This window comes from Aspergillus melleus (genome assembly GCF_016097325.1).
Source record: "Aspergillus melleus strain CBS 546.65 chromosome Unknown contig1, whole genome shotgun sequence".
Classification (NCBI taxonomy): Eukaryota; Fungi; Ascomycota; class Eurotiomycetes; order Eurotiales; family Aspergillaceae; genus Aspergillus; species Aspergillus melleus.
This window is the reverse complement of record NW_025763370.1, coordinates 1,782,556-1,800,178: the sequence shown is the minus strand read 5'-3', so window position 1 is coordinate 1,800,178 and position 17,623 is coordinate 1,782,556. Positions and strand designations below refer to the sequence as shown.

General features: G+C 50.2%; 6 protein-coding genes across 6 annotated transcripts; 3 read left to right on the top strand and 3 right to left on the bottom strand.

Moving 5' to 3' along the window:
* Positions 1-447: 447 nt before the first annotated feature.
* Positions 448-4,208, bottom strand: set1 (histone methyltransferase SET1; the record flags this gene model as incomplete). The annotated part of the gene is made up of 2 exons (XM_046082345.1): positions 448-551; positions 605-4,208. The coding sequence occupies 2 exons, from the start codon at positions 4,206-4,208 to the stop codon at positions 448-450; spliced, it is 3,708 nt and encodes a 1,235-aa protein (XP_045938302.1).
* Positions 4,209-6,899: 2,691 nt separating this feature from the next.
* Positions 6,900-9,346, top strand: gfa1 (glutamine--fructose-6-phosphate transaminase (isomerizing) GFA1; the record flags this gene model as incomplete). Its single annotated transcript, XM_046082344.1, has 6 exons — positions 6,900-6,904; positions 6,960-7,030; positions 7,126-7,357; positions 7,455-8,848; positions 8,906-9,067; positions 9,126-9,346. 6 exons carry the CDS (start codon positions 6,900-6,902, stop codon positions 9,344-9,346), a joined length of 2,085 nt encoding a protein of 694 aa, XP_045938301.1.
* Positions 9,347-9,737: 391 nt separating this feature from the next.
* On the top strand, positions 9,738-10,742 carry RIB4 (lumazine synthase RIB4). Its single transcript, XM_046082343.1, has 3 exons — positions 9,738-9,867; positions 9,932-10,097; positions 10,171-10,742. The coding sequence occupies exons 1-3, from the start codon at positions 9,825-9,827 to the stop codon at positions 10,586-10,588; spliced, it is 627 nt and encodes a 208-aa protein (XP_045938300.1). The 5' UTR covers positions 9,738-9,824; the 3' UTR covers positions 10,589-10,742.
* A 107-nt stretch (positions 10,743-10,849) lies between these two features.
* Positions 10,850-12,012, bottom strand: PRE10 (proteasome core particle subunit alpha 7; the record flags this gene model as incomplete). Its single annotated transcript, XM_046082342.1, has 5 exons — positions 10,850-11,182; positions 11,234-11,560; positions 11,663-11,821; positions 11,878-11,943; positions 12,010-12,012. 5 exons carry the CDS (start codon positions 12,010-12,012, stop codon positions 10,850-10,852), a joined length of 888 nt encoding a protein of 295 aa, XP_045938299.1.
* A 2,430-nt stretch (positions 12,013-14,442) lies between these two features.
* On the bottom strand, positions 14,443-14,724 carry LDX57_000696 (mating alpha-pheromone PpgA; the record flags this gene model as incomplete). The annotated part of the gene is made up of 1 exon (XM_046082341.1): positions 14,443-14,724. The coding sequence occupies one exon, from the start codon at positions 14,722-14,724 to the stop codon at positions 14,443-14,445; it is 282 nt and encodes a 93-aa protein (XP_045938298.1).
* A 993-nt stretch (positions 14,725-15,717) lies between these two features.
* On the top strand, positions 15,718-17,347 carry IDH1 (isocitrate dehydrogenase (NAD(+)) IDH1; the record flags this gene model as incomplete). The annotated part of the gene is made up of 5 exons (XM_046082340.1): positions 15,718-15,750; positions 16,020-16,080; positions 16,155-16,229; positions 16,292-17,195; positions 17,260-17,347. 5 exons carry the CDS (start codon positions 15,718-15,720, stop codon positions 17,345-17,347), a joined length of 1,161 nt encoding a protein of 386 aa, XP_045938297.1.
* Positions 17,348-17,623: the final 276 nt, after the last annotated feature.

Sequence of the window (17,623 nt, the reverse complement as noted above, 5' to 3'; positions counted from 1 at the left end):
TCATCAACCCCGACAATGGCCGACCTATATGATTTGGCATAGGTTCATAGCCATATGGGTACAGACTGTTTCTTTTGCCTCTTCCGAGAGCGTGGTGGAAAGGAGGGCACGAGCGGTGCCAGGAGCGAACGCGAATTTTCCAACATCTTACCTTTGACCTCTGGAGCAAAGAGCATCTTCTGCTAGGTTGAAAAAAAGGCGCATGTGACAATGGTTGCAGGGCCTTCATAGACCTTCCGTGCGACGTCAATTGTCAATAACAGCTGTACCCACTGTGGCTGCTCAAATGCAGATCCGAATCCAAAACTTAGCTCGAGCAAGAGGAGCACCCCCAAGGCCAATGGATGATGTGGACCTGCAGCACGAATGGGCGAACGTCCTACGGATCAAATAAACATCACGACAAACATGGAGAAATGCGGTTATAGGCATAAATGGCAAGTATTATTAGTTGAGAAAGCCTTTACATCCAGTAGAGCCACAGAGGCATGGTATCCTATCATCGCTATCCCATTCTCTTTCAAACTTGTAGTCATATGTAAGCTCCTCATCTGCTTAATCGTTAGCCCTCTAGCGAAACCGAGCATATTGTTGTTGAACCTACCTCTTTCAATGTCCCTAAGAGCATATATAACAATGCGTTTGCTTCCATCAACTTTGATGATCTTGGCAGTACAGTTAGGTGTACAGCTATGATTGATGAACCTAGCTATACCCCCTCTCTTGGTGGCATCAATCACCGTGTTTTCGTCAATTCGAAAGAGGTAGCTGCTGCCAATTCCACTCTTCAAATATTGCCTTTCTCTCATATCTGCGACTTGCTGCCGGACCTTCTCGCCAACATACTCAATGATCATGTCATTCGCGGTTATGTTCTCCTCGGCATAGAGGCCCCAGTTGTGGATGGCAGACCTAGCAAAGCGCACAGGTTTCTTTCTCTTTTTCAATTGGTTGAAACGGAGAACGTCACCATCACCGCTTTGAGTGGGGAGAGCCTGCTTTTGAGCATTGATGTCGGCAATTAAACGACGATTATTTACCCTGGTTGACCGGGATGTCGACTTGGAAATAGTCTTCGCCGCCGCAGCCCTTGCTGCCTCAGCAGCTACCGCATGTGGATCATTCTTCGCCTTCGCCTCACGCTCCTCGCGTGCTTTTTGAACCTTGATTCTATGTGGTAGGTATTTGGATTTCTCGGATTCCAGGATTCTTTTCCGACCTTCGGTTCGAGCTGCGCCTGTTGGATTGGACACATAATAGCCATGAATGATCGTTCCCTCATGTACAGGGCCCACAGTTCCAGGCCCATTGAGTGCTTTGATCTCTTTTTGTCGCCATGCCCATGCCGACAAGCTTCCAACATTGGTCATTGACTGTTCGATCAAGACGTCTCGGAGGAAGCGTAAGTCTTCTTCGTCCTTGATGAGATCCTGCCAACCGTCAAGGTCCATGAATATTGCTTCATCATCTTCGACAATTGACCGAGGTTCATCGCTTGAAACGCTCCACTGAACACCTGCTTTTGTTTCCTCCCGTCGCTCTGTGCCGGCTTCGTCAATGTGATCTAACAGAAGTCGACGCCCATTAAGGAAGAGAGGGGAATCAATGCCAATATCTTGCAGGCTCCCCAGTGTTGGGTCTGGCTTAGTTGCTTCGTTCCGCCAATCCTTGTCTCCCTGGGCCGAGAGACTCTGTAGCGCATCGAGGTCCTCTTCGGTCGCCATATTACTATCAACAACGGCCCCATGTAGTGTTGAGATTGGCCCAGCGTGTTCACTTTCCACGTTGACCGTAGATCTGTCACCAAAGATTTCCGTGTCTTCCTTTTGTCGTTTTCGCGCTATAAGCTCCTCGCTTAGCCTTTTTCTCTTACGCGAGGCTGGAGAGAGCTCACGACTGTCTGGCTGAATAGACATAGCGAACGATTCACCCTGGATAGTGTCATCGTTATCACCAGATTCCGAGATTCCGGCTCCGGGTATTAGATTCTTCGCAATCGACTCATCCAAAAACGTTGAAATGTATCCATCGCCGTCGTCGGACTCCGACGATCTTGAGCTCATCCTGCTGGGGGGGCGACTTTCTTGCTCATCAATGTCCTTGGTTGATGGATTTCTCTGTTCATCATCCGAGTCATCGTCTTCATGCAACTGTTGCAGCCTGTGGTAAAGTGGCCGAACTTCTTTCCTTCGCAACGGTTGCTTGCGCCTTTCATCTAAGAAAGCAGTATTTGTAGAATCAAGACGGCGAGCCTTCCTGATTCGCGGAAGCGCGAGAACATTGAGACCAGGTGCATTGAATGGGCTCCCAGCTTTCGATAATTCAGAACGAGAATCAGGCGTCCCAAGTCGGCTATCAAAGTCAATTCGGAAAAGCGGCCTCCTAATGCCATCTGGTTCTGCAATCCCCAGCTTCTTCCTTTTAGCTGCATGTCTAGCTGGGTCAAGATAGTCGTATAAGGCCGGCGCAGCAATGCGCGACTTCACGTCTTCGAGAAGTTTGTCCTTGAGGTCACGAACGATGATGGCAAGCACCTCTTTGCAAGGGTCGAGGTCAATAGCACGTTGCTTCTTTTCTTCTTCGACATCGAGGTCTGCCTCTTTCTTTAGCCTCTCCCTTTCCGTTCTCGCGCGTTTCTCTGCCTGGAAGCGTTCAGGGCTGGGACTGCGCTCGTAGTTGGGATTCCCGTAAGGTTGGTTTTCCATATTCATGATATACGTGAACAATGGTTGCATGTGACACATTTTGAAACACCGCTCAGTTTCCTCTTCGCCACGTCGAGAGTTCTCAAATAAAATGTAATATCCTGTTCTATCGCAGCGAATATCTTTCCAGCTAAATAACTTGAGTCTCTTTTTCAGATGCGGCACGGTGGTACTGAGAACTGGAACATAACAGTGCGCAATGAAAATGTATGGATCGCGCTTGATCTGACTCAGGATTGGGATATCCTCAACTAGTGACGGAACCGCAGGTTTTATGAAGTTCACTTTGGGTCCTTCAGGAACCACCGGGATAGGTCGGATGGAGGATCGACCTGAAGGGCCCTTTGGTGCCATTGGCGGAGGTTCTTGTTTCGTCTGTTGTTCGGGTTTTGTCTCTTCCACAGTGTGCAAATTACTTTTGTGTCCCAGCCTCTGCGCATCGACGGCTCTAGAGACAAGCCTCTCCGAGACGATTCCGTCCCGGTCTAACTCGACCCTGATTCTGCGTGTTCCTATTCGCTGCTCCTTCTTGCATTCATAATAAGCGCGCTTTGCCGCGCTCACTCCAGGAACCGGCCCACCCCCGCGAAAGGATCCATTGTCTTTGTACTTGATGGAACATATTCCAAGAAACCTGCCGGTATTAGGGTCTGTCCGATTGTTTACCTCCGCAATTTCCCCAAAGCTCGAGAAAAGGGCGTTGATCGATGTGATGGGTGTAAGAGGGTCAAAACCAGTGACAACAATCTGAACCGGAGGACCCGGGCCTATGCTTGTCAAGGGGTCAAATGGCCAAGGTTTCAAGGTGTACGGTGCTGGTCGGAATTTTGGCTTTTGTTTGCAGCCGGCGCCCCGTCTATAATTTGGTATACTAAGTCGAGGGTCAGGTGGGCAATGATTCGGTTCGGGTGTTATGATGTCCACATAGCGTGGTTTCTTGTGTTTTCCCTTCTGGAGGCGTTTGTCGGTATCGGGATCGTAGATCAACTTATAGCCACTAACAGTTCCATTCGGATAACTTTGCGATTTTGGCGTTGGGGGTGCTTGGAGAGGAGTTACCTCAGATTTCGGGTGCTCTGTCTTTGATCCAATGACTTCCTCTCCAACAGCCCCATTGGGAATGACGCGAGGTGAGCTGTGCTTGCGAGGGGGGGACAAGTCAGTTGTCGTGACCGGCGTGAGTGTATCGGGATGCACCTCAAGCGAGTTTGTTGTAGCCCTGCTGTGAGTGGAAGATGAGACACCCGCGTTGGTACAGGTTGTAGACTTCTCGGTGCCATGGCCTGCGGAAACCTCTTGAACCGCCTCCGAAGAACCGTCATCATGCGTGGCAAAAGGGACTGCCCCTGCAGAATCGGGATTTCCTTGGTCGCCCTGGGCGCTCTGTATTTGAGATTGCGATTGAGGTCGAGGTCGGTCCCGGGCTGCTTTGGACCGTTTTTGCTGGAGAACTGACGGTGCAGTTGGAAAGAAATCCGCAAAACCTGCCGAGGAACGCGACATAATGAGAGGTGGCTACACGCCAAAACCGAGACTTCTCCGACTGGTAGACAGCATCCTTGAACGCTTTCTACCAGCTCATGCGCAGGTAAAGAGCCAGCAACAACTCCTCGCGTGGGCTGTACACGTAATTCCGGGAGTAGAGGTGAAAAGGAGTTTAAGATATGCCCGGGAAAGTAAGCCGAAAGACCTGAAGTTCTTCCCCTTTCTTTTTTTTCTTTCTCTCGCTCAGTTCTGCGCTCTTAGGAGAGGCGCGAGAGGCGTTCTCAAAATGAAAAGAACAGGCGGTTCGACGTTGTCAGTTTGCGACCAACGAGACGGCAAGGGATGAGGCGCAGGATAATCGACTGGCACGGGAGGATAAAATAGTAGTAACCGTGCAGTTAACTTGTGGGGAACTTGTGTCCGGGGTAGAAGAGGTGTTTTTTTATACGCGTGTAAAGGGGTGTTGTTTGCTTGGGTGGCCGTTCTGTTGTTCATTGCATGGTGGAAGAATTTTTCCCCTAAGTTACCACCTGGGCAGGGCAAAAAGAGTTCCAGTTCACCCGCTGGTCACCACTCACTTTACAAGCGTCTTCGCTAGGCAACCCATTGTATATTTGACCACTACACCGGTCAACCTAAATATTCCTATATTTCCAGGCCATGCGAGAACGAAACTGTAATCAGTACCCCCAAGGGCTCTTATTCTTGGAGGTTCTCTTGGTTTTCCCCCTACGGTCCGTCACGGGTGTGTCCCTATCTTATCAGCTGCTGACGTCAGTCAGCCTGTCGGTCGGCCTGCGAATCCAAAATGGATTGCGATTTTATACTCCAGACCAAATCGTCCCCTAGGCTTGGATGGATCCTGTTATTCCTACGGAGGGAATTCATGAGTGGCCCTCCCAGATCACAGCGACCGTTCAAGCTTCCGTCAAGCCGGACCAGTGGCCCGATGCGGAGTACATACGTACTTGCTCGATTTTCTATACCAACAAGTCAATCATCTGTTCGGCTTCCCGACTCTGGGGTCTTGGACTATCTCGATTTGACGACCTACAATCTCTGACGTTATGGTTTACACCGGCAGACTATATTCTTTCGTAAAAAGGTCTTAGTTCGCATACCTAACAAGCACGATGGATGTTTCGAGTACGAGAAGTAATGAGGAAGGACAGGTTGGCACTGTAGCTGGACAACACCGAGTATTCTGCACCATACAAACACGATTTCGTTCGAGACGCTAGTCGCGTACAGGAGTAGTTTTCTTGAGTGGGTTATTGACTTAATTTATCCACCCACCCCAAGGAAAAGGGGAGGACAAGGGGAAATGGTTAAGAGAACGGAAAAAGAAAAACACAAAAGCATAGCAGCGCACTACTCCGTACATCATACTCCATTCACCATATCCATAGAAGAAAAAGCGAGAAAGCAGAACCCAGCAAAAAAAACTAACTACTCAGTAGTGAGAACCGTGGTAGACCGTAGCTGATAGTAACCCTTAAAATAGTAACAATCCGACCGAGCTAAGAGAGCGGCAAGAAATTCTCCCTCATGCAAAAGCCTACTAGCGGCTATGTAGTTAGTACCTGGGTACGGAGTAGAGTTGCTTGATTTCGACGAACAGGGACAGCTGGAAAGAAAGCTTCCATGGTTGGTTTTCCATGAATGTACGGTGTTATACACAGATACCTTAAGGTACCTCCAGGCTACCTCCCTAGATGGTACAGTTCACCGGTACCTACCTAGGTACGTACGGTACCCCGTAAGGTACTCCGCATCCATGGATATAAACAAATACGGTCGTTTCACCCTTGTCGCGCCCCATGAGAACCGAGTCGTTGAATGTCAATCGACTCTCGTTCTATGGGTATCTACTATCTAGGAATAGGCACGGTACTTCCCTACAGGGGTTTTAAGACTCTTAGCACTAGTTAATAGGCGTGGATCTAGTATCTCCAGTGTACTCCTGTACGGAGGCGGAGGGGCAAATAGAGAAAACTGAAATAAAATGAAGGAAAGAAAGAAAAGGGGAGACGGAATTAGTTGACTAATGGTGACAATAATAGTAATACTTTGTCCAGTGGTGGGATATTTTTGACCTCCTAAGTGGGGGTCTATTGGCCATTAAGGGTTAGAAAGGTGCCTGCTACTTGTTCCAAGCCATGGACGTATGGGTCTTGACCCGAATCACGAGTGAGACATGCTGATAGACTGTGTGAGGCGCAGAAGGGGCGCATTATTGGCTCTTTGCCTGATTGAATAATGAATCATTGCCTCCTGGCACTAATAATAATACCTTCGGTACTGGGGGGCTTGCAGCCCATAGCAGCTTCCTACCTTAAAAGGTCTGTGTGCTGTTGTGGGCCGATTTCACAACATAAAACATAGCAGCTCCCCCTCTTCCCTCCCTCCTTCCAACTGATTGTCGATCCTGCTCAACATTCCTCTCCTCCCCCCCCTCTTTGTTCTCCTCTCTCCTCCCAACCATCTTGCATCCTCGTTAATTCCCCTCCCCACTCAATACTGGTATGTTCTTGCTCCCTTACCCTTGCACCTCACACGGTGGGATACCTGTTGACAACGCTGTTGATGCTTCAGGGTTCACTTGGCATTTAAAACCGAGCACATATACCTCATACTGGTTGTACCAGAAACGCCAAACTCCATCCATCTCGTCCTTTCATCACACTCTCTGCCTTTCATTGAATCAAAATGTGGTATGTTCTGAATACTTTCGCGAAATTGGCCTCGGGGACTCATCACCATTGACAGTGGCATCTTCGGCTATATCAACTACCTGGTTGAAAGAGACCGCAAATATATCATCGATACTTTGCTCAATGGTAGGCGCCCTTATTCCCCTGTTTCTATTATCAGGGACTGTGGCCCTCCACGACTTGCTGGTGTCTTTGAAGTGGGAATTCTGACCAGGGAACAGGACTTTCGAGACTCGAATACCGCGGTTATGACTCTGCAGGCCTTGCCGTCGATGGCAACAAGAAGAACGAAGTTTGTGCTTTCAAGGAAGTTGGCAAGGTCGCGAAATTGAAGGAGCTCATCGAGGAGTGTAAGCCTGATCTGACAAAGACCTTTGAGTCTCATGCTGGTATCTCCCACACTCGCTGGGCCACTCACGGAACGCCTTCCCGTCAAAACTGCCATCCCCACAGGTAAGTAAGGGTGCCAGCTTCAAATGCATATGCTGCCTGCCTCGATTTAACCATGGCTACAAAACCATAGGCTGATATAATTTGCCATCTTCTGTAGGTCCGATCTAAACTGGGAGTTTTCCATCGTTCACAACGGAATTATTACCAACTACAAGGAGCTGAAGGCTCTGCTTGAGAGCAAGGGATTCCGCTTCGAGACCGAGACCGACACAGAATGCATCGCTAAGCTCACAAAATACCTGTTTGACCAGCAGCCAGACATCGAGTTTACGGTGCTGGCTAAGGCCGTTGTCAAAGAACTTGAGGGTGCTTTTGGTCTCTTGATCAAATCAGTTCACTATCCCCATGAAGTCATTGCCGCTCGCAAAGGTTCTCCCCTGGTGATTGGAGTGAGGACATCGAAGAAGATGAAGGTGGACTTCGTTGACGTTGAATATTCGGAGGACGGCCCGCTCCCGGCGGAGCAGGCTTCTCAGAATGTTGCCCTCAAGAAATCGGCTACCGGGCTTCTTGCTCCTCCGGACAAATCGCTGCTGCATCGGTCGCAGTCTCGTGCCTTCTTGTCTGACGATGGTGTTCCCCAGCCCGCAGAGTTTTTCCTGTCATCTGACCCATCTGCGATTGTTGAGCACACGAAAAAGGTGCTCTACCTCGAAGATGATGACATCGCCCATATCCATGAGGGACAGCTCAATATCCATCGACTGACAAAGGATGATGGCACCTCTAACGTTCGCGCCATCCAGACCATTGAGCTTGAACTCCAGGAGATCATGAAGGGTAAGTTCGACCATTTCATGCAGAAGGAAATCTTCGAACAACCGGAGTCCGTTGTGAACACTATGAGAGGTCGGCTTGACGCTGCCAACAAGCAAGTCACGCTTGGTGGTCTGCGACAGTACATCTCGACTATTCGTCGTTGCAGAAGAATCATTTTCGTTGCCTGCGGAACCAGCTATCACTCTTGCATGGCTGTGCGCGGAGTTTTCGAGGAACTCACCGAAATCCCTATCTCGGTGGAACTTGCTTCCGACTTCTTGGACAGACAAGCCCCTGTCTTCCGTGATGACACCTGCGTGTTTGTTTCCCAGTCGGGAGAAACGGCTGATTCGCTCATGGCTCTTCGATACTGCCTTGAGCGTGGTGCATTGACAGTTGGCATTGTCAATGTCGTCGGATCCGCCATCTCCCTTTTGACCCACTGCGGTGTGCATATTAACGCTGGCCCTGAGATTGGTGTTGCCTCCACGAAGGCTTACACCTCCCAGTTCGTCGCTATGGTCATGTTTGCGCTCTCCCTGAGCGAGGACCGGGCGTCCAAACAGAAGAGACGGGAGGAGATCATGGAGGGCCTTGCAATGGTCTCCGAGCAATTCAAGGAGATCTTGAAGTTGAACGAACCGATCAAACAGATGTGTGCAAACTTCTTCAAGAACCAGAAGAGTCTACTTCTGCTTGGCAGGGGAAGTCAATTCCCTACTGCCCTCGAAGGTACGTTGCCGGATGATTTTGTACACGCAGTATAGGTCATACTGACAAAACCTCTAGGTGCTCTGAAGATCAAGGAGATTTCTTACCTTCACTGCGAGGCTGTTATGTCGGGTGAGCTGAAGCACGGTGTTCTCGCTCTTGTCGATGAAAACCTGCCTATCATCATGATCCTCACAAGGGACAACATCTTCACCAAGTCCTTGAATGCCTATCAGCAAGGTCAGTCGAACCATTAAACATGCCTGCCAGACCTCGAGTAGCACTAACTTGCCAGCAGTCATTGCTCGTGGCGGACGCCCAATCGTGATCTGTAACCACGACGACCCCGAGTTTTCGACCGCCCAGACGGATAAGATTGAAGTGCCCAAGACTGTGGACTGTCTTCAGGGTCTGCTCAATGTAATCCCGCTCCAGTTGGTTTCGTACTGGCTGGCGGTTCTGGAGGGACTTAACGTTGACTTCCCTCGAAACCTCGCGAAGTCTGTCACCGTCGAGTAAACAGGTCGCATCCAAAATTCCTGTTTCAACAGATGGGCTCGTGAACTTGTAGGGGTAGGGCCTTGGTCATATGTTTGATTCTTACATGGGTTTCGTTTGTTTTCTATAGGACCAGAAGAATGCAATTGTTACGGGCCTCCGGATGCCTTTCCACAAGCCTAAGGGAATAAATGTTCGAATCAGGTTGGGTTGCCTTTCCGTACGTTGTTTACTAGATAACGTACATGCTATTTTGTAGAGTTCGTAGTTGCGCAGGGGGGGGGGGGGGGGGGGGGGAACAGTACCTTGGTATTCAACGGAGTCGTCCAACACCTTTCAGCACGCGCGGACCGGAGCCTAGAATATGTAATCAAGAGCTGGCGGCTTTGCCTCCCGTCCCGTACATTTTCCACCGTAGACTTTGACACCTCAAAAGCGCATCCAGTATACCAACTGAAGCAGTTTATATTCGTCTCACTGTTTATGCCTTTCTACTAATATGGCATCATTGAAAGGACCCGGAGCTGCCCAAACCTATGATGGTAAGAAGCTCCTCATCATATTTTTGGCGTACCGCTCGCTCACTTACCCCTCACCTTCTTGTAGGTTCTGGCCTGAGGATTGCGATCGTCCATGCCCGATGGAACATGGGCATCATTGGTCCTCTGCTTGAAGGGGCTAAGAAAAGCCTGCTCGCTGCTGGCGTGACGGATGATAACATCACGACCCTCACCGTTCCCGGCAGCTACGAACTACCTTTCGCAGCCCAGCGGTAAGGACCAACCCCTACCCCGCATTCGATTCACCGCACTGCTTGACAGTTAATTTTCAATTCCTGTATATAGCCTCTACGCTGCTTCCCAGCTTCAGGCTGCCAAGGGCTCCTCTTCTGCTGGAGGAATCAGTGCCACGGATCTCTTGTCCTCCTCCACCACGGATCTCAACAAGGCACCCCCCCAGTCGCCTGCCCCCGTTGCGACCCGTCCCTTCGATGCCATCATCACCATAGGTGTCCTAATCAAAGGCGAGACGATGCATTTCGAGTACATTGCAGACGCGGTGTCCCACGGGTTGATGCGTGTTCAATTAGAAACCGGGGTGCCCGTCATCTTTGGCGTTCTTACCGTGCTCAACGAAGAGCAGGGCCTGGAAAGGGCTGGTCTCGGCAAGAAGGGCATGCACAATCATGGAGAGGACTGGGGCAATGCCGCCGTTGAACTCGGGGCTAAAAGGAGAGATTGGGCAGAAGGTAGGATCGTTTAGTGACGAATTCGGTTCTCCCACCCCAGACTACGCAGGGCAGAACTACAATGATGAGCCGGGGAGACATGAGTTTGGTCACCATTTGTAGCGAGGATGTGTGACTTATGGCTTCTGTACTATTGGCGGACGCCATCTTCTTTTCTGAAATCGAAATGCTTATTTGTTCCTCGGCAACGGAATTGTAAAGGGTAGGGGTGCTAGGAAAGAAACGTAGAATATGGGAAAGGTATCCGTTTATGCCCGTGTCCAGTTTGTCACGATCTATTCCTCCATTCGCTCGCTCTCGCCTTTCGTCGTCTCATCACCCTCATCATCCTCTTGCTCAAGGGCCTTTTTGGCTGCCGTTTCGGCTTCTTCGAGCAGTTCTTTCGGTACCTCTTCGTGCCTGCCCTTGGTGGGCCCATCCAGCGAACTAATCCAGGACATCTCAAGCTCAAATTCTTTGTCCTTGCTGTCTTCGTGGGCAACGTAGATGATACGAGCAGCCTCTTTCACTCCCTCAGCTAAGCTCAGACCCCCAGAAGCCAGATCTAATTTTTCAAGCTCAGCTTTGGCAGCTTGTCTTCCCTTCCCGGTGGCAGCGCCGTAGTAGCCCTTCAACAAAGTCAGCAATTATTCCGAGCCGATGAATCATGACAAACTTACCCAATAGAGACCACTTGGTTCAACCATGTAAAGACCCGGTCCACCAGCTTTAGCTCCTTCCACTCGGCCGCCAGACCCTGAATTCGGCCCGTTTCCAACCTGACCGTCAACAGCAAGCTCGGCCTCTGAGTCCCAGCCACCGATAATGGCGGTTACACCAAAGGGTCGTACGCTGGAATAAAGAGTATACGCCTGGACGTAGCTGCCAAGGCGGTTTGATAACGCGGAGACTGGGATGGGCCCCTTGTACACGTTTCTCCACGAGGAAGCTTCATCCCGAGCCCGAGAAACGAAGTGTCGGCCGTCGGGGACAAGACCTGCCGATACCTAGAAATAAAAGAATCCATACATGTTAGCACAAACAATTACGTTAATGACGCAAAGTTCGCCTGGATCTCAAGCTCAATTTGCTTATCAAGGTATACTTACGACACCAACATGGCGGTCCACCGTTGCGATTCTTTTGTTTGCACCCGGCTTTAAAAGCTTGCTGGTGATGATCTTTTCTACCGCCAGCACAACGCCATCCTTGCACCGGATACCAATGGCAGTTCCCCCATTTTCAACCGCCTTGACGGCATATTCGACCTGGGGAATAGTGTTAATGAGTGATTGTACCGCGTTCGTAGTGGTGAACTAGATACCTGGAAGTTGCGACCATCGGGAGAGAAGACCGAATTCGAAAGATCGTAGCCAGTGCCGATGGACGTCTGGATTGTTCGAGCGTTAGTCCCATATCAGGCCAAGAGAGCTTGGGTTGAGGGGCGGAATCAGACCATGATGGGTAACAATCAATTTGAAATAGTATTTGTGTGAGCTGCGTGTGAGGCACTGATGAACAATTTGAAGGAAGGTTGGGGATTAGGAAGAAGGAGTGTGGTCATGTAACAAGCAGGAAGCTCCCGCAGATAAGATACAATTACGGGTGGGTAGGAACTGGAACTACCACCTAAGATACGTAAGGAGCCGGTTGGCAGCTGAGCTCGCGTCACGGGGCTTCTGCCTACTAGGGTCACCTGACCGGTCCGAGGACTTCTTGACCCGGATTAACTCATCGGTGTACGCATTTCGGCGGACCATCCAGAGCTACTGAAGATGCCATGCGGCCTTATAGAGAACACGAGATCTCCCAAAGATCTCTCCCAAGCGGCGCTTCTGTGGCCCTGACCCTTCTGTAACTGGGGTCAAATGCGGAGTACCCTAGCTCTCCAGTTAAACTTGTCCTAATGACTGTCTGCCCGAAACGATCATTGCACCTTCGGGCATCTACAGCCCCTCCTTGTCCCTTTCCTATTAAATACTCGCTGCCCTTCATCCCAGCGCCATGGATTATTTTAATGGAACTATCATTACGCCCACTGTCCCGGCTCGAATAACTTGCCCTCAGGTCGCCATATGTTTCAAGCCAGACTGATCACCAATCTCAATCGTGTGTCTGGTGCTCTCTTGCGATTCCCTGCTGACGTGCCTGGCTTGCTCTGACTTTTCTTAAATTCCGTCTCTCAAACATGTCCATGTACACATTGTCAGGGTACCAAGCATGGGAACAGTCGCCCATGGACCAAAGGCAGCCTGCCGAACAGATCGGTTATTCATGCTGCAATCAGGTAGTTGTCCCTCTCCCACCTAGCCGCTGCCTACTAGATAACTTACCAAAAACGGATATCTAGTATAATTTTCCACGATCTGAGCATGATCCGGTCGAGCAAGAAGATCTTGTGGCACGCTTTGCCAGGCAGATGAATATGGCAGCCCCAACGCCATCCGGGACATCTTCGCAGGGCCCATCACCGATCCTCTACAGCATTACACAGCACTATCATCACTCTTCACATGTAGTCCGACGGGAGACACTTGACGAAGTCCCAAAGGAGCACTTAATGCCCACTAAAGCCACCAGCTTGGACGGGATACTGATGAGTAATAATGTTAATCCTTCATCTCTTTCACCAATGCAACGCCGGCTTTTCGAATATGCTCTCCCAGAGCAACGCTCCCGGTTGCTTCAAATGTGGCAGATATGTCCCGAAAATTCCACACTGAGCATTGCTGAAGCCATGGAGGGAGGCCATACTCAAGGCCTGGGAACTCCTTTTGCGAGGACTTCGCCTAACCATACACCGCAGCCACCTGACCTCTATGATGATGAGATGTGTGATCAGCCGCAGGACGAAAACAATGATGATGCCCATCATTATGCCGAGCCCTATATGGTTTCTGGCTATGAAGATCTTGTCAACAAAGATCATGAGCTCTCTGCGCATGCAACCATGTCTTTGACGGTTGAGCCTACCACTGGAGCACCATACAAGATCGCAAATGACCCTGTCTATGGTATACGGGGACCAAGTGTGGTTTGAGCGACAAGTAGGCCGGCCATACGTGCCTTGACTCTACTGATATGAGCATTTGGCCAGGTCGTGACTCAGATCGAAAGGAGCCCCTACCCATACACGTTGACATTCTCTCAGCATTGAGAATACTCTGGATTAGCCGAAGCTTCCTGCTAACAAACCAAATGGCTCTGGGGCCACGTTTGTCCGATTCAAACCATGTGAGATGATAGCGGAGCCGGGAATTATTTGTTAGCACATACTGAGGTGGATCCAGATCCTTATCATATACAAGGAGCTGGCTATAATCAAAGTACTAGTGAGGTACCATATGACCTACTTATAGGGAATCCTAGTTTCCGCATAAAAACTGAGATTGAGTTTTGCATACCTAAATTGGCAACCTTGTACCAGTCAAGGAACATAGGCTGCTGTGAAGGGTGAGTATGCGTATGGATAAAGAATGTCAATATTGTGCTTCACAGCTATACACATTGAGTGATCGTCCCGATCCTTAACTCTGTACCAAACAACGGAGGAAACTGGCTGCAGTCCTCGATAACGCACCCTCTCTTTTTGTTTCTTTTCTTTCAGTGACCCACCCAAAGCTTCCATCGACCCACCTAAAAAAAAAAAACGAAAGAATGGAAGCTAAGATAAAAAAGAAATGTCTGCAACGACCGGAGGAAGCAAGCTCTTGAAAAATCTGCTTCAAAGAGCGGCCCTGTCATAGTGCACGTGTCTCAACGACCCTCTCGGCTCATTCTGTCTGGGAATGCGTCAGAATGATACCCATCCTGGCTGGATGTCGTGACTAAAACTGTGTCAGATAGTAGATTCCCACTTGACGTATGATAATGTAAGATGCATACCTTTCTAGTCCTCATCAATGGCCGCCATGGCCTCCGCCAGAGCGTCCGCGGAGCGTTTGAATTCGTTGACGGCATCGGCCGCTCGCTTGACCCTGATGGCTTCCGGAGAGGCATCTGCCATAGCCTCGGCGAGGGCATCGGCTGAACGTCTAACTTCTCCGGTGGCATCGGCAGCTCGCTTGAGCATAGCGCAGGGTTGGCCGGGAAGGTGGCACCATTTCTGCAAGGTCCCAGCCTGCACAGTTGTTGCGGCAAGGGTGGCCAAAACGAAGGTGATAAGCTTCATCTTTGCAAAAGGCTAGGTGAATATAGAAATAAAATCAAGGCAAATGAAGGGATGTTTGGTAGAGAGTATGCGTTCTTGTCTTAAAACACTGAGTCGCTTGGATTAGCTGCAGCAGGATGTAGTTGAGTACCATCGCCGATTTTATATAAGTCGGACGCTGCCACTGGAGAGCCATAACTCCATATTGCATCTCGTCGATAATGCAGGCCTTATTCATGCGCATATTAGGGATAGTTGGATAGCCAGGGGAGAATGGGCGCCACCCGCCGTGAATAAGAGAGTGATTGAGAAATCGTGAAGGAAATCCATTCTCAATAGACTGCAATAAAGCCCGGATCGATCTGATGTATAATAAGCAGCAGAGCAGACAAGGGTGGAGCGGCGCACATCTCCTACCTTCAATAGACGCTTCATGGACAAAGAAGAAGGCGACCTCTATCTTAGATAGTTGGTTCATGCCACTCGTCCAAGGTGTAGGTGAATAAGGACCGTCACCAAGTCATCAAGAGCATGAAGACTTGAAAGAAAGCCGAGATCCCAAAGGATCATCAATAGAGGCGGGTGAATAAAAGCCATTGATTAATGTACCAGATAGGTCAAGGGCGGCTGGCCAAGGCCTCGGAGCGATCGGATCAACGGATTAACAAGATGGGAGAGACGGAGGCTTCTCAATAATGACTGGGTTGCGATGAACTCGGTCGTCCAGATCATTTTCATACTCGAGTCCCAACCGTAGTAACGTGGTAGGGGACCGACGATTGATGATCAAATCCAAGATAAGATCGGGGTCGGGATCAGTGAGGCGATGGATGCCGAGAGGATCCGCCGCCTTTTCCGGTGTCTCGTGCATCGCTCTCTCTCTCGACGCTCCACCCCCGTTTCTTCCCATCCTCGTTTCTTTCTTCTCTGCCCACTCCCTTCTCTTTTTCCCTCGGCCCTCTCTTCCTCAAAAGGATACCTGTATACCCATCTCCTCTCCCTCACCCGCCGAAAATGTTTTCTTTGAGGACCGCGCAGTCGGCGCAGGTAAGTCAATCTGGCAATTCCATCCTTCTGCATTCCTCCCTCCCGTCCAAGTTTTCTATTCCTTTGTCTTTGGATCATGCACTACACCTCCATCCCTCCGTCCGATATTACCGCCACGAGGTCAATCCCGACGCGCAAACAATTTTTCCCCCCCTCCCCCCTCACCCCGGGTTTTTTTAACTTCCCGTCCTCTTTCGCTTTGCGTTCCTTTTATTTTTCTGCTCTGGTTTGATCTCGGATGAAGAATTAACCCGGCATTCAAAAATTAGTCTTTTGTCCGCCGTGCGGCCGTGTCGACCTCGCTTGCTCGCTCTTCCATTCCGGTGCGATGTGCGTTTCTACCCAGCGTTCTACCTACCGTGATCACAAAGGATTCTGACTTCTCTCGCCTTGCGAATCTCCAGCTTTTGCTAGTGTCCAGTCGGATATCTTCAAGCCTACCAAGTATGGTGGTAAATACACCGTCACCCTAATTCCCGGTATGTGCGAACCTTCTATCCCAGCTGCAAGGTTTGCTAGTTGTGTCGCTGACCGTACGCAGGTGACGGAATTGGCGCCGAGGTCGCCGAGTCGGTCAAGACCATCTTCAAGGCCGACAATGTGCCCATTGAGTGGGAGCAGGTTGATGTTAGCGGTGTGGATACGGGCAACAAGCATTCGGAAGAGCTCTTCAAGGAATCCATTGCGTCTCTCCGCCGCAACAAGCTGGGTCTCAAGGGAATCCTCTTCACTCCGGTCGAGCGCTCGGGTCACCAGTCGTTCAACGTTGCCCTTCGCCAGGAACTCGACATCTTCGCCTCGATCGTTCTTATCAAAAACATTCCCGGCTACCAAACACGCCACGAGAATGTGGATCTTTGCATCATCCGTGAGAACACTGAGGGTGAATACTCGGGTCTCGAGCACCAATCGGTGCAGGGAGTTGTCGAATCCCTGAAGATCATCACTCGTGCTAAGTCCGAGCGCATCGCCAAGTTTGCTTTCGGCTTCGCTCTTGCGAACAACCGAAAGAAGGTCACTTGTATCCACAAGGCCAATATCATGAAGCTCGCCGATGGCTTGTTCCGCAGCACCTTCCACAAAGTCGCCGAAAACTACCCTACCCTGGAGGTCAACGACATGATCGTTGATAACGCATCCATGCAGGCTGTCTCGCGGCCCCAGCAATTCGACGTCATGGTCATGCCTAACCTTTACGGAGGCATTCTCTCTAACGTTGGTGCCGCTCTCGTTGGCGGACCGGGCCTGGTTCCCGGTTGCAACATGGGCCGAGACGTTGCCGTGTTTGAACCTGGCTGCCGTCACGTCGGCCTTGACATCAAAGGAAAGGATCAGGCCAACCCAAGCGCTATGATTCTCTCTGGATCCATGCTCCTGCGTCATCTCGGCTTGGATGACCACGCTAACAGAATCTCAAAGGCCGTGTACGACGTCATCGGCGAAGGGTAAGTGGCCCCGTAATCCCTACATCTTTGTGTCTATGCTGATACGTACTGCCTGCCCCTTTAGCAAAACGAGGACTCGTGACATGGGTGGACAGGCGACTACGCACGAGTTCACCAGAGCTGTCCTGGACAAGATGGAGACCGCTTTGTAAACCACCGGCTTTTGCGCTCTTTACGTCCCGCTGAATTCTTTCAAGACGATGACGAGGGGATGTTTACCGCAGCGCGATGCTTTGGCGGCTTTGTGCTGACTATCTTAATTCCCGTCTTTGTATCATCTTCCACTAGAAAACCGGGGGGGCGTCTTGTTACACAATTGCTACTGCCATAGACAACCATGAGGGAGGGGGGTTACGGATGTGTGTACAATTACATAGTATTGTTGGGAAATATAACCCTATCCTTTTGTAATCTTTGCTCGGCTCTGT